The 23,307-nt window shown below is 39.4% G+C and overlaps 1 protein-coding gene across 3 annotated transcripts in view; it reads left to right on the forward strand.

Annotated features, from left to right (window-relative positions):
* RPS6KA2 (ribosomal protein S6 kinase A2) overlaps positions 1-23,307 on the forward strand; it is a 282,924-nt gene that overhangs the window by 210,010 nt on the left and 49,607 nt on the right. For all 3 annotated transcript variants that reach the window (XM_032102444.1, XM_032102446.1, XM_032102445.1), the window contains 5 exons: positions 2,217-2,323; positions 10,577-10,614; positions 11,338-11,480; positions 18,166-18,236; positions 19,057-19,145. In XM_032102444.1, coding sequence (XP_031958335.1) covers positions 2,217-2,323; positions 10,577-10,614; positions 11,338-11,480; positions 18,166-18,236; positions 19,057-19,145 — 448 coding nt within the window. The remainder of the gene's footprint in view (positions 1-2,216; positions 2,324-10,576; positions 10,615-11,337; positions 11,481-18,165; positions 18,237-19,056; positions 19,146-23,307) is intronic.

The raw sequence follows: 23,307 nt of genomic DNA on the forward strand, positions 1-23,307 counted from the left end.
TCTTCTCTGTCACCAACACGACGTCCCCAACCCTTGGTACTTCCCAGGTTGTGGGGACAGGGATGTGGGCAACCACTTACCACACAGTCTTTAAAGACAGGGACCTTTCAAATGCCGTCTTGAGGGGAAGCTCTGTTGCTCTTCTTGGGTTTGGGGAGCTACTGATGGACTAAAAAAGCAGTGAAAACAGTATTTTCAGTCAAAAGTTCCCTAGCTTTTTTTTTTCCCCTCCCCATTCAGTTCCTGATTCAGTGACATGCTGCAGGCTGCTGTGTGCAGTGTAGCTTGGGACCCCAAGTATTTGCTTTTAAGGCTTGCTTGCTAATGCAAGACATTGGTAAGAAGTTAATTACACCGCTGAGTAATGATTCTTGTATAAATATTCAGTTCCTGGTAGCAGTTACTTTTAATATGAGGGAAAAGATTTTAAAAATTTAAACTTAAAATATCCTTCTGCTATTGTCATGAGACCAAGCTTCATTAGCGAGGCAGCGCTGCTGTCTCAGCAAGGGCCTCTCCAGTTTCATGGAAGAAGACAGAAAATGTGGCTCTCGCCTAAGAGGGCAGGTCCCTGTTCTGCACAGCCAGTGTACTCAAAAGTGGAAGATAACAGCTCAGACTTTGTACTTCTTTAAAGCTTCATGTTTTCCCCAAAGCTTTTCCAGGGCAATTCACTGACTTCTCTGCTGTGTACCATCAGGAGCGAGTCCTCTTAAGCTGACAGTAAAAACATACTTCTCTTTTTTCAGTGTTCGCAGCTCACCTTGTCTGCCTATACTTTGCAGCTGTTTAGGGGCCAGAAGTTCTGGGAAAACTTGAACTGTCTGCAATTTGTTATAATAGATTTGGTTGAAAGGTATTGATTTCAGTGGACTTTCAGTCAGATCCCATATACATACATTGCATGCATGCATGCAAAGCTTGCCTACTTCTTGCTCTTTTTGAGACATCTGACATTAACTAGGTGTACATGTATAGATTAGATTTTTCCTTGATTCCATTGATTTAATTTCTTGCCTACATTATTTATTTTAAAGTTTATAAATAATTTAAGTTTATTTTGAAAATTAATGCAATTTTTGCATTCAATGCAATTAAATTTTTAGAGTTTTTGCTTGTGTATTTATTTATTATTTTCCTTGTGTTTTTATTTCTAGCCTTTGCAGTAAAATTCTTAATTAAATTATGTGACATCTGTTCTCTGAATCATCTCTTTTTTTTCTCTCAGCTGTCTGGAACTTCTCAAAGCACTCAGATATTTTGTCTACCCCTTTCTGGGAGCAGAGACTTAATTTTAAAATTAAGCTCTGCAACTTCTACTGTAGAATTTGCATTTACATATGACAAGTAAATTTGTATTGAGCTGACTCATTTTACTTCTGTCATGCATAATATTCACACTTGTGTATCCGATATATCAGCTTCTTTTTCTGCGTTATTATCTCTGTGCATATTGAAATTTAATTAAAGAGAACGTCTGAGATACAATGGAAGTAGAACCGGAGGGGTTTCCTGCCATCTGAGTTTTTCAGAGCTTATTGGTTTTTTGATTACAGAAGTTTCTTCACCTAAAACACAGCTTTCAGTGTTGGCAGTATCCATATCAGCTACAGAAAAAGCTGTCTTCGGCTGGCACCTCATCAGGCCCTGGATGTTAAACAAGACATCACTGCTTAGGGCATCTGCACTGAGATTGCTTGAACCTCCAAGACAGAAGGTTTTAAATTGATCTGAGTCTCTTCATTCCATGTATTCTGCTCAGATTTGGAAGTATTTCACTTCCAAAAAAAAGGTTTCCATTTCATGGGAAGCTGGTAACCAAATGCCAAGATTGTAGCAAGTTAAGGACTATGAAAGCAATATAGGCTGCACTGAATGTGTTTAATTTTGCCGTTCATTTCCAAAGGCTAAGGAGTTATAATTTATTCCTATTATTGTGACATAATGTCATCTAAACAGATCAAACAGACAAATGAGAGCAGCATATTTTAAGGAACAGAGGCACTCAAAAGATCAAGACTTGTTTTATAAGGAGAATCTGGTAAGAATTGTTAATGTAAGTTCAGACAAATTATGGAAAATTGAACCTGATATGATGGTTCTTCCAGCATTCCCAGGTTAGACAATTCCTTCCCCGTGTCTGTTTAAGGCAAGCCAGCCCTCCGCTGTCCAATAAATAGATGTGGTCTTCTCTTCCTTCTCTTCCTTCTTTCTAGGTGATGTTTACAGAAGAGGATGTCAAGTTCTACTTAGCTGAGCTGGCCTTGGCCTTAGACCACCTCCATGGTCTTGGAATTATTTACAGGGATCTAAAACCAGAAAAGTAAGTTAACAAGGAAAAGTGAACTGAAACATAAATACATGAACTTTTAGGCTGCTTCTGCTCCTTGTCATGCTACTAAATGAGAAGGTGCCAGGGGCTCTGCCTTCCTTCTTGTTTGTGAGACTCTACATGAGACCTGCACTAAGAGCAGTAGGGTTTTCCTATCATACCATTTTAGTGTGAGGCCAAATATTTTGACTGTGCTCCAGTATGATGGGACATCTGTGTGCCTGGACTTCAGTTTTGTGAATGAATTCAGTAAAGAATTCAGATCCCCGTGCCTTGAACTTCACTGGCACTGTTCTCTGTTTGCAGCATTTAATCTGGCCTTCCCCTTGATGCAGTGTAAACCATTCAAAGCAACTCCACCTCCAGCTCATATGGAATATGTCGTGGCACCGTTCAGTTTTACTGTAGCCATTAAATGAGCATGTCTGAAAACTTGTGTGCCTATTAACTCATGAGAGACATGGTAATCAGGATTTTTAAAATACTTGTATTAACTGTGAAAAATATTTTCCAAAATATTTGTTCTCACTTATATTTGCAGCTATTTTTCACTTGTAATGTGGTCCTAATTTTCCTTTCTCTTTTTTATTTGCAATACATCAGTAGAGCAAATGACACCCTCAGTGCTATCACTGGGAGTGACATGATACTGTTTTTATTCTATGCCCTTTGCCTGGTGCTTTGCTGGCATCTGCTGTGATGACTTGAATAAATCAGGCTGCAACATTTCAAAGTTCCTTTTTAATGTAATGTTCACCAGCATTTATAAAAGGTAACCACTGAGGGCAGTCTGTTTGGCAATTGCTTACACTTTCAAAGTCCAACAGCACAGCAGCATTTTCAAACTGAAACATTTGATGTGCATTTGATGTGCATTTTCACATCAAACTGAAAATAAGCAGCTCTTCCTTTAAAATTGAGTGTATTGCTTTCACTCTCATGGACAAAACATGAGACCAAAAGTGATGGAATGTGGACTTTGTAGGTGAGAAGTTGAGGGGGAGGAGACTGTTTATCTCCATTACAGTTCTATGTGATTTAAATTTTAAATTCAATTTTATGTTTTGGTGAGAAAAATAATAGTAGTAGCAGTCCTATGCTAATTCAACAGATATACATAACAAGAGCTCTCAGTCTTTTGGGCTAGAGGGTTTTTTGCAGTTGACCAAATTTTCCAATCTTGCCCATTTATGCAACCAAAACTGGAAACCAGAGTCTTCGGCAAATATGGGAAGTCATCCTGAAAATTGAAAAACTGGAGGGAGAAAAGTACCATTTTGTTCCTGATATGAAATGCAGGTAGGCAGTGGTTGCACCCCAGCTGCTACAGCCATGGCAGCTCTCTCATTGTCTGCCAGCAGCTCCTTGATTTCAGCTTGATTCTGAATTGCTGTTTTGTCCATTCAGCATCAACAAACATGTACACAATAGAATAACTCCAGTTACAGGTTTTCAGTTTTAAACTTTGATTTTAGTGAGCATTAGTATGACTCATGCACACTGCTTTTCTCTCTGATGTTAGATGAGGCTGATTTTTGAGAGAATACATGATATATGAATCTGCTATTAGAAGGTATCCAGACATGAGCTTGTATATTCAGATATAAGCCACAATGCTGTTACATTTATAGGCGCAGACTGTAATTTTTTGCTTTAGAAGAAGTTAGAAACCAAGGAGAAAATTAAGTGTAAGTCAAAACTGTTCATTGTATTTGAGATACTGAGAACTGGATTTTTCAGAGTTCTCAGCAGGAAGTGTCACTTAGCATCTCAAAAAACATCTCTCAATGACTCCAGTTGCAAGTGAGAGCACTTCATATTTCTGCAGACCAAACTGCAGTGCTTCAAATCAGGGATCAGTGAATCGAGAAATTAGAGCTCATCTAAGGAAGGGAGGTGTCACTGATTTGTCATTGTCACATAGAAGCATGTTGAAAAGGTACAGATGGAATGCAGTTTTCTCTGTATTTTTGTCTGAGACCAGCCATCCCTTTCACTGTACTGCTCTGCTAAAATGCGTCCCTAAGTGTTACCAGTTTGCCGAGACAAGATTTCTCTGGAAGAAAATAGGAAGTATCATCACATAACTGAAGACCTTTATACAGTGAGATCACTGTGTAAAGTTAAGGTGGAAGCCCTCACTCTTGCATTCTCTAACTTCTGTATATATGGTTTGTGGTCTTTGAGGTACAGTTAAATGGATTAACTGTAATACAGTTTCATTTGGATGCAATTGACATAGTATAAAATTAGTTTACATGAATATAACTGTTGTGTAGGAAAGGAAATGACCCAGGAGTTTCATACCTGGAGATAAAGCAAGGCCTCTGATTGAAAACCATATCCTCTAAAAATAGCTCTGTAAGTGTAAAGCCTATGTGTAGTCACACCTAGGACAGCAGAGCATGACAGCCTATGACTGCGCTGGAACTTTAGGTTTACGTTAAAGAAATAGATACAGCAGAATAAAAATATTATTCTCAAGGGGAAAAAAAAAGCTAAATTTTTGAATTACATCTGGGAAAGAATAACTTTCTAAATAAGACAATAAAAGAAAATTAGGACTATCCCAGGATGTTCTCATCTTCCCCTTGCCCCCTGGCTGGATCAAATTTATCAAGACCATTACAGGCATGTTGCTAACCTAGGTTTAAGACAGCTGTGGAGACCCCATGGTCTTCATAGGAGGCCTCTTGGCAGTGCTCCACCAGTTGTTCATCTAGAATGTTGCTCCTAATAGCTAGTTTGAAATGTCTTTGTTGCCACTGCATGCCACTGCTCCTTGGCCTGCTCTCCTAGATGCTCCAACTTGCCTATTCTGCTCTCAGCAGCAGCCTCAGGTAATAGTGAGAACATCCTTGTCCTTAGACCCTTTTCTGTACCCTAAACAATCCAGCTACTGAATTCTTCTTCACTAGTTAGTCTTTACAGGTGTTCAATCATTCTCATTCCTCCCCTTTGGTTTCCTTTGATTCCTCTCACCTTTGAAGTGCAACGTGCAGAATCACACACACACATCTTCAGGAGAGGCATTGCCAGCATGATTACAGCACAAGGTCTGCTCTGTCACATTTGCAGAACTGGAGATAAATTAATTAGTTTATAATTTCCCAATTCTCTCTCTCTCTTCCCCCTTCATTAAAGATAGATTCTGCATTTGACCTTTCATTGTTCAAAGCTTTTGCTGTTCTTCAGAAGTTCCCAAAAGTAATTTGCTGATAGGTTTGAGTTTGCATGTCAGCTCTCTAAGTATGCTAAAATAAGAATTAAAATAGTATATGTGAAAAAAAAAAAACAAACTTAGAAAATAGTACTGTTCAAACCACTTGGAAGAACTCTCAGTACATTAAAATTTAAGGTTCAGCTTTTACTTTTTAAGATTCCCTGAGCAAAAATCCCTGTTAACAACTCAAAGTTATGAGTTAATTTCAAGTGCAACTGGGAGTTGTTCTCAAGTCAGCTGTACTTATTTCAAAAAGACAAGTAATTGAGCTTTCTGGTTAAAATCTTGTTTAGAACAAGCAGATACTTTTCTCTTGAATTGTTGCAGACAAATTCTTCTCCTTGAGTTGTCTTGGTGATTTCAGTGGCATCCCTCGTGGGACAAGGTATTGTTCAGTCACACTGAGAGCCACTGAGTTCCTTACATGGTGAGGCATGATTTTACTTAAGAACTGCACAATCACGCTATTAAATATGGTAAATATACCAAAATAGATAAATGGGTACTTATTATAAAGTAGTATGTGATGCATATGTTATTTCTTATGCTGTGGTTTAAGGGTATGAGTGACTTAGAAATAACTCTACCATCTGAAAATGGATAGACTAATATTATTATTTATCTTTACCATTTCTCTTTTCAGGAACCTAGATGCACCTTGAGTGCTGGCATAGGGGCTTAGGTTCACAAGGAGTGGTATTAAGACCCTCAGTTGTGTATACAAGGGACAGCTCATATATATAACAGTTTTATAACAACATCTGATATGTTGAACTATACTCTAAAAAACACGAACAGCAATTTTTAATGCAACGTGTTCCAAACCATGACGATTTATGAATGTAACTGCCCTGTGTAGAGAGGGGAGATCTGAGAATCAGTAAAAGACAAAGGGTTATGGTGGAAAGCTTCCACTGATGTTAACAGTCCCTTTTTGACTTCATGTTGTCAATGAAGCTGCAGCAGAGATGAGTTTGTATTCAGCAGGGTGAGATAGCATGGGGTCATGTGAGATAGGTATGGGGTCATGCAAACACTGAATGTCACAAAACACTGACAATTTGTGAGAAGCTTCATCTCTTTAGTAGATATTTGACTATTCATCTGGTACTTTCATAACAAAACATGCAATGAAATAAAACATTGTTCATAAAGTCTTGGGTTTTATTTCCAACCTGAAAATTTGGCTACAGTTTCTGAAAAACATGAAGTGTGGGTTGAATCTTCTGCAAAACTGCTCTCACTTAGGAAGAAACTTATCCCCAAAAAACCCCGCAAAAAACCCCATAAAACCAAACAAACCAACCCCAGAGTTCCAGTTATATTAGATTTGGCAGAACTTCACCTTGATTTGGGAATTTGGAGCTCAGAGTTAAGCCCAAAAGACATGTCTAAAAACCAAAAATAAAGAAAGAGAGAAATGGGAGAGAATTGTTCAGGCCTTAAGATATAATATAAAACAATGCCAACAACCCATAGTGAAAGCTTTTTATCCCTGTGATGAAGTCGCAGCAGTACTGTTGATACGGAGTTTGCAGTCCTAGCTGTACTGTGAGGCCTCTCCTGTAACTCGGAGTATGTCATTCCACTGCTACTAATTTAGCTCCAGCCTCTAGCATGGAGATTTCCAGCCTTTATTTTCTCAAGGCATACTTTCAAACTGAGGTCAGTGAAAGCAGTTTGAATGTTTGTGGGATGATCCTGATGCAAAAATGCTCAGTCATAGAATAATAGAATATCCCCACGACAACCCCAAGAGTCACACCATGTGCCTGAGAGCATTGTCCAAACACTTGAGCTCTGTCAGGCTGGTGCTGTTCCAGTGCTGTTCCAGTGCTAAACCAACCTCTGGGTGAAGAACTTTTTCCTAATATCCAACCTAAACCTCAGGCCCATCACCAGTCACCACAGAGAAGAGATCAGTGCCTGCCCCTCCTCTTCCCATCTTCAGAAAGCTGTAGGCTACAATGCGGTCTCCCCTTAGTCTCCTCTTCTCTAAGAGACACCCTTGTTTTGTGGCATTTTTTGTTCCAAGCCTATGTGTGGTTCACTTATTTATGGTGTTGGTATATTTTTCACCTAATAACTGTTATTACTGCCTTGAGGAGAACGTTGACGATGACAGTATCCTGTAAAAGCACTCAAGCCTTAGACTGAACAAATAAAATGAAAAGAACTCCTACCTGAAGGTTATCACTCAGTGAGACTGTGACCTAGTTTAGCATTTAAAATTAGTCTACTTTTCATGGCTTTTATAATTTCAAAACATTAATTTAATTGAAAGATTATTCTCAAGCCTGAATCATATTAAGAACTTCTGATTCTTTTTTCCCTTCCACAGAATAAAACTGTCTTATTGCAGAGTAATGTATCCTGTAAACCATAGCTAAAGTAATTGTGATTGTCACAATAGAAATTCTACTATGGACATTGTAGGATAAAAAGGAACTGTAAAGTGATGAAGATAAAAAGAGAGTACAGAGAATGATCAGATAGTAAGTTTGCTTCTACAGTCACACTGGAGAAAACTAGTTGTCTGTTATTGTAATTTGCATTCTTAGAAGCAGGTACTTTGTTCTTTGCTTCTTAATTTCACTCTAAGATAATTCAGTGCAACAGTTGCCTTTTTTTTTTCCTATTAGCGTATTGTTTTCTTTTTATGTGAAATATAATCTTCAGTTAGTAACTGTAGCGTTATTTGTGCTGCCAGATGGCAAATGTGGAAACATCCAGATGTCCAAAGGGTGCTGCAAGGGGCCACAGAGGCTGCCAGCAGCTGAAGGCATGGTAGAAGGGTGGTTAGGGAACATGAGATGGCAGAGGGAACTGTAGATCACGTTTTGGGGGATATAGGTTACGCATCCATTGGAAGCCAGGATCTATTAATTTTGCTGCTTATTCAAACATTCAGTGTGAGAAAGAGTTGCTATATGTTTCCGACATCAGTATTATCAGTCTGATAGCTGTGTTGGTGTTGCCTCCATCCCTTTAATGAGGGTAAGGTGTGGACCCTCTAACCAGGGCAAAGGTATGGGAAACGTACATCTTATACATACAGAAGCAGCATGGATTTTTAATACGAAATTATGAAATTTAAAATCCATTAAATATAAAATCAGTGTTTCTGGGGAAATTTCCACAACCTTTGAATTGCATTGTAATTCACAGGGGCTTCCTGGGTGTGGGGCAAATTTTTGGGTGATTTCTATGAGCTCTAGTCCTCCTGCTATTTTTCCAGATCCAGGTCTGTGGAGTTTGTATATTCATGCTCACTTCCACACTGGCAGGTGTTTCATTCTGTTCTCTTCTGAAGCACAGGTTTAGGGGTCGCAGTCACAAAAATACATTTAAATATGCCTGTTATAGACTAGTCCTTGAAAATTATGTGTTCAAGGAAGCTGTGGAGAAAGAATAAAGGTAAGATGCTTTTATCGAGAAGAAAAGGCTTTAATTACTGGATGCATAGTACTGACTTAGTTGCTGCCCTTTGAGGAATTGCACAACAGCTTTTTCTAAACACATAAATGAATGACAGAAGAGCATCTTTTTTCAATTATGTTTCTTTTCACAACTTTTCACAAAAGTATAGCCTATTACATTTGGTTCACTTCTGTCCTATTTTCTTCCTGAATAATTAAAATGATTCTCTAAGAGAAGAGGAATATAGAAATAGCTGGCACCATGACAGATCATTTGGAAAAGAGAAATGTACTAAGTCGAACTAGTACTGAAGACTTCCTTCATTACTATGCCAGTTTTTATTTACCAAAATCATTATTTTTCAAATTCATTGTCCCCTCCTTTCCACAAAAACTAGCACTGCTTTTTGCGAGCTACAGAAATGTTGGAGTGCCTTTGTGAGGAGAAAATATGTTGGCAGGTGGCAAATATGGGAATACTTGAATTTGGCTTCCAGGCTGAATTTTCATCTGTGCTCTGGACAGAAAAAATAAGCAGAGGCTGACATCCATGCAGTTAGGCTATGACTAGTCACTGCACTCTGTGATGACTTTTATTACTTCAGCATGAACCTTTGGACTTATTTTAGGTCCAGTGAGTCCAAGCCCTTATTATTTGTGTGATTGCCCTTTATTATGACAAGAACAGGAAACCTCTAGCTCCTTCTCCTGCTGGAAGCATATACTCGGCAGTTTTTGGCTTTAAGCACTCTGTTCTTTCTGAGCTCTGCTTGCATGCCCACCTTGACCATCCTATGGAGCAAGGAGGAGGCTCTTCATGGAACTGCCTCAGGCTGTGCATGCCTCAGACATGAGATTAAACAAACCTCTGATATTCATTTTTCTTTCTGGAGCCACAGAATCCACTAAGGTTTTGTTTACACAAGTTTTTGAATCTTGCTGTCTCGGTTTTTGAGACAAAACTTCAGGAGGAAACACTCCAGAGTGAGTGTCTCCTCCGAAGGGAAAAGGGCCTCCCCTTTTCCTCCGTCAGTGAGACAAATGGGTCACAAGAAGTGAAAGTGGGAAAAAGAAACCAAACTATTAACACACAAACAAAACAGGGTAGAACAGGATTTTAAAAACCCTCAAAATACAACAAATTCCCAGAGAGGGAACAGACACCCGGGCTCGACCAGCTGGAGCCACCCCCGCAGGCTCCCCAGACCAGCGAGGAGGGAAGGGAAGCAGTGAGTCAAGGGAAAGGAAAAAGAAAAAAGACCAAGGAAAAAACCAACAGAACCTTTTCCCAGCTAGCTGGAACACAAAGGAAACCAAAAAGCAGCACAGCACTCCCGGCGCACTCCCTCCCGAGCCCCTGAAGCCCTTGGGCTGAACCGTTCAACGCCCCCTCGGGCCCTGGCTCCGGCCCCAGCCCCGGGTCCATCCTAAAGGCCCAGCGTCCTTGGGCATTGAGCGGATGGGTAAGGAATAAAGCGGCTTCATAACGTCACCCCAGGACACTTGCATGTCTCCGTACCTGACTTAAATATTTTATATTTGTGGTTTTTAACTGCACTCTGTGCCTGGTTAATGAATCAATGTTTCTTTTTTGCTTTATAGCATTCTTCTTGATGAAGAGGGTCACATTAAGATAACAGGTATGTGAGGAACAGAAAACTTCGTGCCTATAAGCTGATTTTTTTTTTTCTGCAGTATATTCTGTGCATCCTGGTATTTTGTTGGAAGGAGTTTGCTTACAAAAACTAGAAGCCAGAAGAGTTTGAGTGTTGAGCTTCTCTGTCAATTTGTCAAACCCCCGTGCTGCACAGCATATGGAGAACATAGCATTTTCTTGGTAAAATTGTGTTCTTGACTGATGTGAAGCAGGCAGGTTTGGCTGCCTACAACTGTGTATGGAAGGATGCTTCCAATATGAGTATTTAATCCAGGCAGAAGATGGCTGGAAAGATGTCCCTTTGCCACTCTGAAGGTGCTGTGTACCCAGCCTTTTCACTGGTGTAATCTGGGTTTATTATTCCTAGTACTTTGGTTATCTGCACAAGAATCCTCACTAACATTGCCTTCACCAAACCTGAACTGTATATTTCTGCTTATTTAAACTTCTTTCTGCCTTGGGCCCGAACCTCATTCTGAACAGAGTAAATGATATGCCTACTTTCAGAGTGTATTACAGGTGCCAGCCAGGCACTCCACATAGGCAGGGCTCCAGCACATACGTGCCTGCGGCCTCTTTCTGCACACCGACAGAAGGGCACTTCTCCAGCTGGTTGGTGTGTTTTGTTCAAACAGTTTAAGTGAGCAAAAGCATTTGTAATAATTTTTAGAGACCTGATAAGTCTTTTTTTCTTCAATTTATGTAGATTTTGGTCTGAGTAAAGAAGCCATTGACCATGACAAGAGAGCATACTCATTCTGCGGGACAATAGAGTACATGGCCCCAGAGGTGGTCAACCGGCGAGGACACACGCAGAGTGCCGACTGGTGGTCCTTTGGCGTGCTCATGGTAATGCAAAAATTGTGCTGCTTTGTTGGAGGGGTGGCTGTAGGAGGGATTTTTTCCCTCAGATAAAAATTGCACTATCAGGGAAGTTTTTTCCTCAAGCCAGCCTTCTAAAATTACATCTTTAGATGCTAACGTGCACCCCTCCAGCCTCTTCAGTCTGTGTTCTGTTGTTGCTGATGAAGATCAAGAAGTTGATTTGTGACACTGATTCTTTTAAAAGCTGTACGAACACTGTAGGTTTTTGGAAGCAGGTATTTGCAGCATTGTTTTATCAAGGATCGTGCTGTCCCTTGAGCCCAGACACCAGGCATTTGTTACTCTCACGGGGATTTGTTTGGGTAGCAGAGGTGGTGCTGCTCTCTCCCAAAGTGTGCAGGCTTCTACCCAAATGCTTGGGGCATGGCCACCACCAGGCAGCTGTGGCTCACAGGGCACCTCACTGTGATTGTCACAGCTTCCCTGCAGAAGCAGAAATTGGCAATGTGCTCTTCTAATATGGTACTCTTTCCTGTGGTATGGAGGCTATGTTTGGTAGCTATATATTATACTACGTACCAAAATCCATAGAATATGTTTAAATTTTGTTTACTCAAAGCGGACAACTGGTGCCACGAGAGGAAGTATAGGAAACAATGTGAAAATTTGGGTGGGGGAGGGCCTATATCCTTGATCTAGCAGGTTGGCAGCAGTTAATCTACATAAATATTGTAATTGATTGCCTGAATTATAAAAGGAGTGGAACATCCTTATCTCCTGTGGCCACAAATCCATTTATGGATGATCAGCACTTCTGAACTATATACATTTATTCATGAAAATCAATAGGTTATGTCTCAAAGAATAAATCTATCTTTAAGTTTTTTATTACATATTTAGTTTTGGAGGATAGCTGTGTCTTCTCACTCTGTCTCCCATTAAATGATGGTGCATTTGGTGTATAGATTGTTTTTCTTTCACCAGCTAATAAACTCTTAATAAACCAGACTGCTTCCTTCCTGGGTTATGCTAGCATTTCTTTCTTTCTTTCCATTGCTCTTTTCAACCCTCCCCTAAGAATTCAGCATATTAGAATTAGAAAAGATAAGAATCCTTATAAAAGGAGATGAATTAAAGAAAGTAAAACCCTTTAAACTCCAAGCTAACGCTTTTAGCCTTTAAGGGTTACCAAACATCTTAGAGAAAAATACGTCAATCAGTTCAACCTTTTTCCATTTTCAACATTTAACTGGTTGGGACAGAAAAATGTGTATTTCCAGACATCAAACATGTGGGAGTATTTTCTAGTGTTGTCTTTCACTCTGGTCTTTTCTCCTTGTTTTCCTTGTTCTGTCACTTGTATGTTCTATTAGGAAAGCTGTTTTTCTGTCAATCTGAAAATAATTAAATGGTATTCAAATGATTATTAGCATTTCTTCCTAAGCATTTTGCAGTATGATGTAAAATACACCAAGAAAGTGTACCAGTTGATGAAATATGCATAGATTGAAAGACACTGTATGTGATAGTGTAATTTTCACATCAAAAATTCTAATCAAAAAAGGGAACATATTAGGCAGATAGTTGTAACATGGCCTGTATCCTCCTCATCATCAGAGCAACCATACACTCACTTGTCTGTTCTGCTCTGTTCTGTGAAGGGGGATTAATGCTTCTGTATGAAGTGTTGGGTTGTGCTGGCAGCTTCTTGCCAACCTGCATCAACCGTAGCACAGGCTAGAATCAAACTGAGTGATCCTTGCAGACTCCTTAAATGTGGCATGTTGCGATTATTAATAGTGAAGCAAACTTGCCTAAAAATGAGGTCTTATTCTGGTCTTATTTATTAATTATGTTACTAATTATTTCATTATTATTATTCACCAGGAGTTTCACTGTCAACAACAGAAAAATGTCATTTACTGCCACCTAGGTCTTTGACACAGGCCACACAACTGAAACTGTTACCTGCTCTGTTTGTTTGCTGCTCCGTTTATTTGAACTGTTTTATGGTATCTTACTGTGTGTCAACAGGTATTAATGCCTTGGAGTGGCTACCTGGAAACAGAGTCTAGACAAGATTAAGAGAATAAAAGCGGGTATTTATTGAGGGCCTTCAGTAGGTACACCTTGGGCAGTCAAAAAGCCTCCGAGGGGCTCCACCCAAGATGGACACTGGGTCACGGGATTTTCACACTTTTATAAGTTTGGTCCAGTTGAACATCAGGGTTAATTCTCCAATTACAATTTCAGGTAATGAAGTCATTACCCCAAGTTTGTTCCCCCTCCCCAGAGGCTCAGTTTACATGTTTCAGAGCCTGGGACAGCAAGGTGTCCTTGAGTCCAGGCCCAGAGAGGGTTTGTTATGTCTAACCAGAATGGGAGAACACTAGCTAGCAGGCTAGGGAATTTTAGAGTTACAGACTAAAGCAGTACAGGACCTGAAAAATATAAAAGCTAAGTCCTAAGGCACCAGTGTACTTATACACATCTTGAAATTCGCCCTTTCCAGCATTGCAGAAGACAGCCCCTGCTTCTCATGAAATACGTGGTGATGACTGCTGAAACCCAACTATGATTTGTGCTGGTGAATTTATGCAGTTTATCGTGACCAGACAGTTTTCATTTTTTGCCTTTCTGTATCTTACTGCTTTGGAGATTTCAGATAGGATATACTCTGTAAAAGCTTTGCATCAAGAGATCTTCATGAACAAGTGTCTGGCCTAAATTGTTAAACAGTTGGATATGTAAATAATACCTTTTCAGCTGCACTGCAAGAGTCTTGATGCCTACACTACCATCTCTGAAGCCCAGCTAAACTGGTCTGCATGATCTAACATGTACAAATCTCTTGGAAGGCCTCACAAAGCAGTGCTTTTGTAGTTCATCCTACCAGCTGATTTACAAGGTCACAGACCTTATGGAAGTTTTTATCTCTTTCAGTTCAGGAAAAAAAACACTGTATACCTTTGAGAATCATGTGAGCAGAGAGGGGAATATAATTAGAGAAATGGCTTTGATGACTTGGTAGGCAGTCCCAAACAGGAAGAAATGTATTCATATGTGTCAGCAAGTAGTGAAGTTTCAGAAGAAAAGAAAATGTCCCTTTGCTATCCAAAGTATTCAGCTCTGTACTAATTTTGTATTAACTACACAGTGGCATTGGAAAAATCAATACAAGACATCAAAGCATTACAATGTTCTTTTATAAAATCCCCTCATAACACTTGTTCTATTCCTGGTGCAAGAGACGGTGTTCATGAACATCATTTTGAATGTTTATGCTTGCACTGTGTTAAGGGATTCAACCCTTTGCAAGCACTAATTCATTATGTTTCACATTCAGATAATAATGAAAAGTATTCAATGCATTTTGCAAATTATTAAACTGACAGTTCTCAGATACCTGAAAAATGACTGGAAGTGGAGAGGAGAACCTGGCCATTCTGATGAGAGTGTCTCTCTCTTCGAAAACTGAGTGGTATCAAGTCTCTTTGTCACTCTGAGTTTTATCCTATGCTCACTTGGGCTGAAGTCGTTTGCACAGCCTGCTCTTCTTCCATCAATTAGGAAGATTCATATGGTAGTTACCTAGGCTGAGGATTTTTTCTCATTCCTTATCTTCCCCAATGACCCTCCAAGGTCACTTCTTGAATCCATTTCCTCAGGAAATGTGGCTGGCACTCTTTTCCAAGGTCTTCCCCCATGTGTATCTTCTGTGAAGTGCTCGTTTTGCCTACTGAAATGGGAGACTGCCCTGAAAACTGGAGAAAGGAGGCACTGCATAGTATATTGAGACCTCAACAGGGGTTGGACTGTGTGACTCCATTAAGCTTAATTCTGTGGTTTTCTAAATAGGCAGCTGAACTGGAACAAAGAGTATTTGACTTTCTTGCACTTTCTTTGGTACAGAAAGGAAGTCAAGGTTGGAGGGAGGTACAGACTTCTGAAGTACTGTGAGCAGAAGATTGCCCTCCAAAACACCCAGGAAGTGAATCAGTGGGAAGGAAGGTGCAAACAGATGATTTATACAGATGGGGAAGTGGAGAGAATGAAAATTGAGTCTCCCAGCAAAACTATAGGGAGTGCTTTAATAGACAAAAATACTGCAGAGTTCATTCACCCCTAGGCTCAGCTTCTTGTCAAACTGCTGTGACCCATACAGCTCTCTGTTTATGTGCAAGAGTGTAAGCAGCATGTTCTCACATCTGTTTTCATATTCAGATTTAGCAAGAGTTTTGATTTTTTGAAAAAGTAAGCAGGAGGACAGGTCATTGCGCAGTGAGGTGATAGCTTTAACTAATGAGATGAACTATTTCAATTTTTGTTTTCATTCCTGTTCTTTCATTTTTAACCTTCAACACATTTAGTCAGGACTGTAATTGAGAAACTAATGCTTTCTTATAGATGCTGCTTAGCTGAGTTCATTGAAGTAAAAAGCTCTGGTATACTTAACTTACGTAGCTGCCTTTCACTTTAAATACTGATATTAAGGGCATTTCTTCTGGACCTGAATTAATCTCAACATTAGGCCTGTGCAATTGGAGAACATGGGGTAACAAAGTGCTGGCCATTACAGCAGCACAGTAAATATTCCCTACAGCCTCTGGGACAGTCATTCTCCCTGCTCCCTCCTGCAACTTAAATTTCTTCCAAGTTCCTTCCTTCTGGTTTCTGTCCTTTGCAGCCACAGTGCATTTGCAGGTATTCCTGGGATATTGGGGTGGGTGGGAGCTACAGTCCCTTCCCACATAGTCACTGACCAAGCAGTTGCTTGGTATCTTCCATATCTGTATCATCTGCATCAGCAGTGTCAAGCCCATTTATGCCAGTATAAATGAGACATAGCAGCTAAATTAGATTTATTGTAACAACAAAGTAACATGAGCAAGTGTAAGTGAACATTAGGTACTTACCGTGAGCATAAATGCTCTAGAAATCATGAGGAGGGTCTGGTACAATCTGTACCATTGCTGCTGCTGCCCTGGGAAGCAGTGTTCTCTGCCCCTCATTCCCAGTATATCTCAACACTTTAATCAGGACTAAGGCTCTAATAGGTCAGAATTACTTTGAAAATGGTATTTAAGCTCCAGTGTCATCTATGCAGGTTTAAAAATTCTCCTCCATTATGTTTCTTTGTAGAAGACAAGCTGCTTTTCTCCAGCTCTACCAGGCAGCTCTTTTCTTGCCTCTCCTAACCCAAGCAGAAGTTAATACATTTGTTTTTTCCAAATCTTGTTTATATTTGTCAGCCATATACATTTTTTTAAAGTGGGGGTTTTTTTTCTTTCTACTATGGATTTTAGTGCCTTGAGGTAATTTGTTACTAATGAAGATTAATCCTTCAATTAGCTATATTCAATTAGTTATCTGGCTTTTAAACGCCTCCTCTGCCCTTCTCCCAAAATTAGCATAGCAGTTTCACCATTAGTTTTCTTCTGTCTTCTGTATTTTTCTTATGGTATATCTGTATTTAATCGGGGCAAAAGGAGGAGTCAGGCTGTGGGGCAATCTGACACAAGTTTTGGTAATGAAAAGATTCCTCTTAGCACAAAGAGCTTTCTGGGAGCACTGTGGTTTCTTGTAGGATAAGGTACAAAAACTACATAAAGCTTGAAGAGTCTTCCCTGCCTTAACAAGTATTTAATTATAGAAATGAGTATTAATTATTAAATTGATTCATTAATCTAATTAATTAGATTATTATAGTAGAAGAGATCCAAAGCCTGAGTGACAGACATAAACAAGTAACAGTTCACCTTACCCTCAATGGATACTGTTCTCCTCTGTGTCCAAGCTGATTTATGTTCTTGGTGTCTTTATATTTGGTGATGCACAGCCTTCAACCTCCCTTAGTCAGAAAATGCAGCTGCCACTCCATAAAACACCATGGGCAAGAGCTATGTGAAAGACCTGGTATTGAATCCAAGCTAGGCAAGCTTCTTTGGTTGGGGTTTTGTTGGGTTTTTTTCCTTCTTACAGATGTGAAATTCCTGTCAAATTTACTGATAGCACTAATCTGTCTCAAAGGAACCATATCTGATTGATATTTCAACACATGAGTTAGGTAAATAATTGATGATGATTGTTGAATTTGCTTTGAGATTTGGGTTCAGTTAAATGTGACACTTGTGAGATTCATCACTGAGTACAGCCAGAGGAACCAAAGCAAGGGAGAAAAGGCACACTCAAAAGCCTTGAGAATGTGTGGTTTAGGCTTGTTTCTCCTGCAACATACAGTAGAGGCATCTCTAAGTGGTGCAAATGTACAATCAAAAAGGTGGTTTAGGACTCAACCTAAAAAGATGGGGAGTGGCATTGTTGAATCCATTTTCCTTGCATGGTAGTCCATGCCAAACACCTAAGAACAGCTATACCCATGCAGGCTAAGGGTCCCTCCACCCAAATAACTCATTTCCAGCATTGGTCATAAAACAGGTGCTGGAGGAAACAGCATATGTGACACTTCTTCCCACACATACCAAAACTTGACAACAAGTATCAGTGTAAACAGTCTGTAACACATCTCTGGAATGGAACAATCATCCAGACTTGCTGTGCCATTTCTTTTCTGAAGCACAGCTTGTTGGATCATTTCTTTTCCTCACGTTTTCAGTCATGCTGGAAATAGAAGATGGATGTGGTGTCTTTCAGCCACGCAGACCATCCCAGTGCACATTTGATTTACCATTTTGTTGCTACTCCACAGTTTGAGATGCTGACGGGATCATTACCCTTCCAGGGAAAAGACAGAAAGGAGACAATGGCACTCATTCTCAAGTGAGTATCAAAACTGCTTTCATTCTTCTAATTGTGAGTTAACTCTACCCTCTGGAGACTCCATAGGGCCCAAGTATGGGAAGGGTAGACAGTAATAAAGTGCATAATGAACTTTCCAAAGCTATGCAAGGCATGAATTTAGTAAGGCACACATAGCTGATGCCTGTGTTTAACTCTAAAATTGCCTTCAGAATAAATACTAGTAAGTGAATTACTGAGAGGGCCTTACAAAAGAAATTTATCTTACTTGTGATAATGTCAGTATCTGCAAAATGCAGGAAAGTCAGATTTCTGCAGGACATCTTATATTTTGTTGCCAAGTTTCAAATATTTTCCTTTGCAATGTCCCATTCATTTGATGTTAAATGCAGACAAAAGTACTTGAAGCTTAGCCTTGCTCAGTATTATGGGTTTTTTTGTAGCAGTGAATGGCCAAGAGAAAAGTTTTATTCTCTTTAAATAGTATGCAATTTAGTATATGTTTTTCCATTGTTTCATTGTTTAAATTCCTCTTGATTCCCAAATTTATTCCAGCAAACTAAAAAAGTGAAAAAATTCTGTAGGAAAATACCTATTTAGGTTGCAAAATTTTTATGAGATTCATTAGATCTGCTGTGCCTCTAAGTCAGTGGTAAAACCTTCCTTAAATTCCGTAGAGTAAGATCAGCTTCTCTGTATTGCACTATGCTTAGGCAGCCTTTGGTCACTGATTTCATGTGTCTGCCCATCCTGACTACTACAATTCCACTGTTTCAGCCACAGTGGGATGGAAAAAAAGTTTGAAAAATCTATTTTCTTTTCAAGTGTTGTGTTCTTTCAGAGCCAAGCTGGGAATGCCACAGTTCTTGAGCATAGAAGCCCAGAGCCTGCTGCGAGCCCTCTTCAAAAGGAACCCCTCCAACAGATTGGGTACGTGTGCGTTCGATCAGGGCATTTGGTGTGTGCTCCCTGCCTTGTCTGGTGGTGGTCGTTGCTCTCAGCCCATCTTTTCTGATGGTTATCCTCTTCATTAGGTGGCATTTGGCATTTCTTCCCAGGGCACAGTGAACCTTCAGCATCACTAGAGAAATTTGTAAGGAGTACAGGCAAAGCACTGAAATCTAAAACACGTTATTAATTTGTATTTCATTTTTTTCGTAATGAGGGTGTGTAAACCGCCAGCTTTTATGAATGATTTAAGATAACTGCTGTGTATGATAATATAGGGGACTGAGAAACAAGTGAATCTGTGTAATTTAGCTGCAAATCTGAGGTTTCATCTCTCCCATTCTCAAATGCATTTCAGTCCTGTCTCAGTAGCTCGGTGCAGTCTTACAGTAGACTTTATTCTTTATTACCCAAATATAGCATCTCCTTTTTACTGATGTGTCTTCACCCTTTGTTAATAATCCTGTTTAGATTGTGATAAAGTATATATTGAATAATGTATCTTATGTCATCTGACCTTTGTTTATGGGTTTTATTAACAAATTAATTGCATTTGATGAGGTCATGGACAATGCCTATGGCATGATTTCCACTGCAAATTTTGTTGTTGTTCTCCACAGGGATGAGGGGACAACCCAATCAAGCACAGTGCTGGGTGGCAGTGGGGAGCCAGTCCTGCAGCATGCTGCTCTGGCCCCTCTCCTACCAGGGGAATCCCACATGGCCCCCAGAGGAAATGCCCTTCCATTGGTTTTACCTTTCGATCCAAATGGTCACTCTTGTAGTCTGATATACTGTAGACATGAGAGTAGAAAAACACATTTTTCTTACCAAGTTTCAATTGCTCTCAAGCAATTTGTTTGACACTAGAAAAAAATAGAGTATTGGGATTTCTAGGTTTAATCTCTGTTCAGAAAAACTGGGTGCTGCACCAAATACGAACTTTTTCCCACTCCCTACCTCTGTTTCTTTCTGCTGTTTCCCCTCCTTCCTCCATCTCTTGGTTTTATTCTGCTATGCTCATTTTGTGCCTTCTCACAAGTTGCTATCCATCCAAAATGGAGCTCCAGTCAAGACAGTGGGAGTCTCTGGATACCAGTCCTTAAATAAAAAGCTACTCACTAAAACTTAGTTTGAGCCATAGCAATTCTAGCCCTCATATGTTAATAATGAGGAATTGCTAGGGGTCGAGGTTTTAAAACCTGAGGTTTATTGAAATACTGGGAAGGCTTGGAGGAAAATAAAAAAAGAAAGAATGAAATTATTTTTAACACAAACATCCAAGGAACTAAAATATAAAAGTGTAACAGAGAAAGAGATCTTAACATTTCAGGGATAATGGTGGAAAGCTCCTGAAGGCACTCTGTTTTAACTGATTGAGATCAGCACAAAGGAAGATGGAAAGGGACCTGTTGATAACAGAAGAAGAAAAGCTTGAATAGTTGGCCTAAATACTGAACAGAAGTCAGTAGATAAAAGGATTGCTTCAGCCTTGTGAATTTTAGCTTTTTCTGGGAAAGGAATAATAATATTTAAAAAAAAAAGTAGGCTTAGACATCCAGTTTTGAAAAATCTTTGGAAAATTAATGAAGCATGCTAAAACAAATGAACTATATTATGGATCAAACACTTGTTTTCAGCCATTACTTCTTAAATTTGCAAATCTGGAAAGTTCATTTAGTTCCAAAATCCAGTTTTAAACATTGACAAGATAAAAGGCACTTTTTGCCATTTGATTTTGGTATCTTAACAAACAGAAGTAAAGATTGATGATGTATTCTGAAATTTTGTTTTGAAGATTTGGATTATCAATGGAAGAAATATTAGGGTTGAAGCAAGTTTGACAAGACTGAGAAGAAATTTAGTGATCTGGTTTACTTGCTTCTATTTTTAAGTCTGATGCCCATATTAATATTTGTGACAAATCTTTAAGGAATGGAAAGTCTTCCTTTGCTGTCCCTGGTTTTGGGCACTGTCTGTTCTTTTCTGAGCCTATTTGCTGTACAAATAAGCTGCATAGCACTGCTTTGGTAGTATTGCTCTAAGTACAACAAATTTCAGATTATGGATAAGCATAATTTTAAATTCTTAAACTAACTGAATACCCTGGCAAATAAGGAGTAAGCACTCAGAAGTAAAGCTTTATGATGAAGGTGTTAGTTCATTACATTGCCTGGAACTTAGGCAAGGGACATGCCCTAAGGCCTGGATCTGCTCAGGTAAATAAAATATTTATTATTTAAAATGATTATTTAAAAAATACATATTAAAATGTATTTTATATTAAGAACATATTATTTAACAAACTCCCTGCGCTGCTGAGCAGTATAAAGTTTCCAGAGTCCTTATAATTGAGAAGCTTGGCCAAGAAAGCTTAAAATAAAAGTATATGCCAGTAGGGTCAGAGTAAAAGCCAAGGAAATCATTACTGTTTTCTTAATCCCATGTTCTCAGGGAAGATACATTCTGCTTTTTCACATAGAAAACTTTGGGGTTTTGCTTTATAAAATGATGAATTTAAACAAAAAACAACTTTCCCCTTTGTTAGAGCAACTGTAAAGATTTCTTGTAAACCTTAGAAAAGTACTTCAAAAAGTCTAGCCCACTAAAAAGATTCTGAAGCTGTGGAGACACTGAAATTTAATTATCTGAAACTAAAATTCTGGAAACTCTTCCTGATGAATTTGAATATCCAAGTAATCAACTTTCAAATTTCATAGATCTCCTTTCTTGCCCTTAATATTTCAAGGCTCGTGTTGTCCATAATGATTCAATAATCAAAACCAATTAAAAATAAAACATTCTACTCTTACTCTTTGCAGGCACTTTTATTACAGGCATAAAACTTAGATAATTAAGTTCTCACTTACTAATATGAGGCTGCTTTTATATAAATGCTTGCACTCTATAATGTGTTTAAACTGGCAGTTTGATCTGAAAGAATTATTTATCTTTTCAGACCCTCATGGAACTAGATGGCACATAAGAATATTTGCAGCCAATAGGTTTGGTAGTGCTGATTATTCTTGACTGATAGGTCTTATTGCTAAATTGATGTTGAAATGAAGTTAAAAACCCAAACTCACCAGAAACCTTGGGGAAGGTGAAAGTTTTGTGGTCATGCAGTGTGCTGTTTGCTGAATACCCATCTCTATGCCAAGAAATGTCCATCTCCATGAAGCAGGCCTTTCCAGTCATGACCTCTGTAGTGCTTTTCTTTTCTCCATGAAAGCACATCTCTTTTCAGTTCCCCTGTAGATTTGCAGATGGTAGATGAATGACTGAAACATGTTGAGCAAATCCAGGGAGACTCCAGCATAAGCACGGATGCTAATGTCTCCCATGGACTTTTACAGCGGGATCAGGGCTGTCCTTCTGGCTCCCAGAGCTGCTCCTGAATGCACCCTGGAGGAGGGCCACTTCCCTCCTCCAGCTGAGGAGAGCACCAGGCCACACGCTGCTGCCTGCAGCCACAGCACACAATCGAAGGAGGAGTTGTGGGCTACACCAGCAGGTCTCATGGCACAGAAGGTCAGGGAATAAAAACTGCAGGAAGTGCTAAACCTTCTCCGTAGCATAAAATCAGTTGCTAAGAATTGGAAGTCATCCACTCTTTGCAAAATTAGGCTATTACCATCCTAAATTTCTTTAATATATTAAGCCCTTGCACTTAACAATATATTCCTTCTGTGCTGGAGCTGAGGTGGCCCCAACTGGGAAATGAAAATTTTTCAAACAAATGCCTGCCTTAACTACATGCTTGCATTTCTTACTGAGCACTGAAGCCCTCCACTAAAAGAAGTAGCTGTGGGTGGACTTTTCTCTCGGTTCTTATTTCTGTGGGTTTCTGGAAAAAGGAACAACAACAGTAGCAAAAAGTGTGGCTTTCAAATAGACATTCCCGACACACAGTGATGTATCCATTAGCCTAAGCAGGAGCGAAAGAGAAGTAGTGCGGAAGGGATGGAGTGGAGAAAACTGAATGCATTAGCAATTTTCCTCAGTCTAGGATATGCTACTAGTGTCTTACAGTGTCTGAGCACTTATCCCAGTCCTGCAAAAATCAATCTGGCACTTGGGTTTCATCCTGATGTGGTAAAGAACATTTACTGCACATTGCAGTTTCCAATCACCACCACTGACT

This window comes from Corvus moneduloides, chromosome 3 (assembly GCF_009650955.1).
Source record: "Corvus moneduloides isolate bCorMon1 chromosome 3, bCorMon1.pri, whole genome shotgun sequence".
In the NCBI taxonomy this organism is placed as follows: domain Eukaryota; kingdom Metazoa; phylum Chordata; class Aves; order Passeriformes; family Corvidae; genus Corvus; species Corvus moneduloides.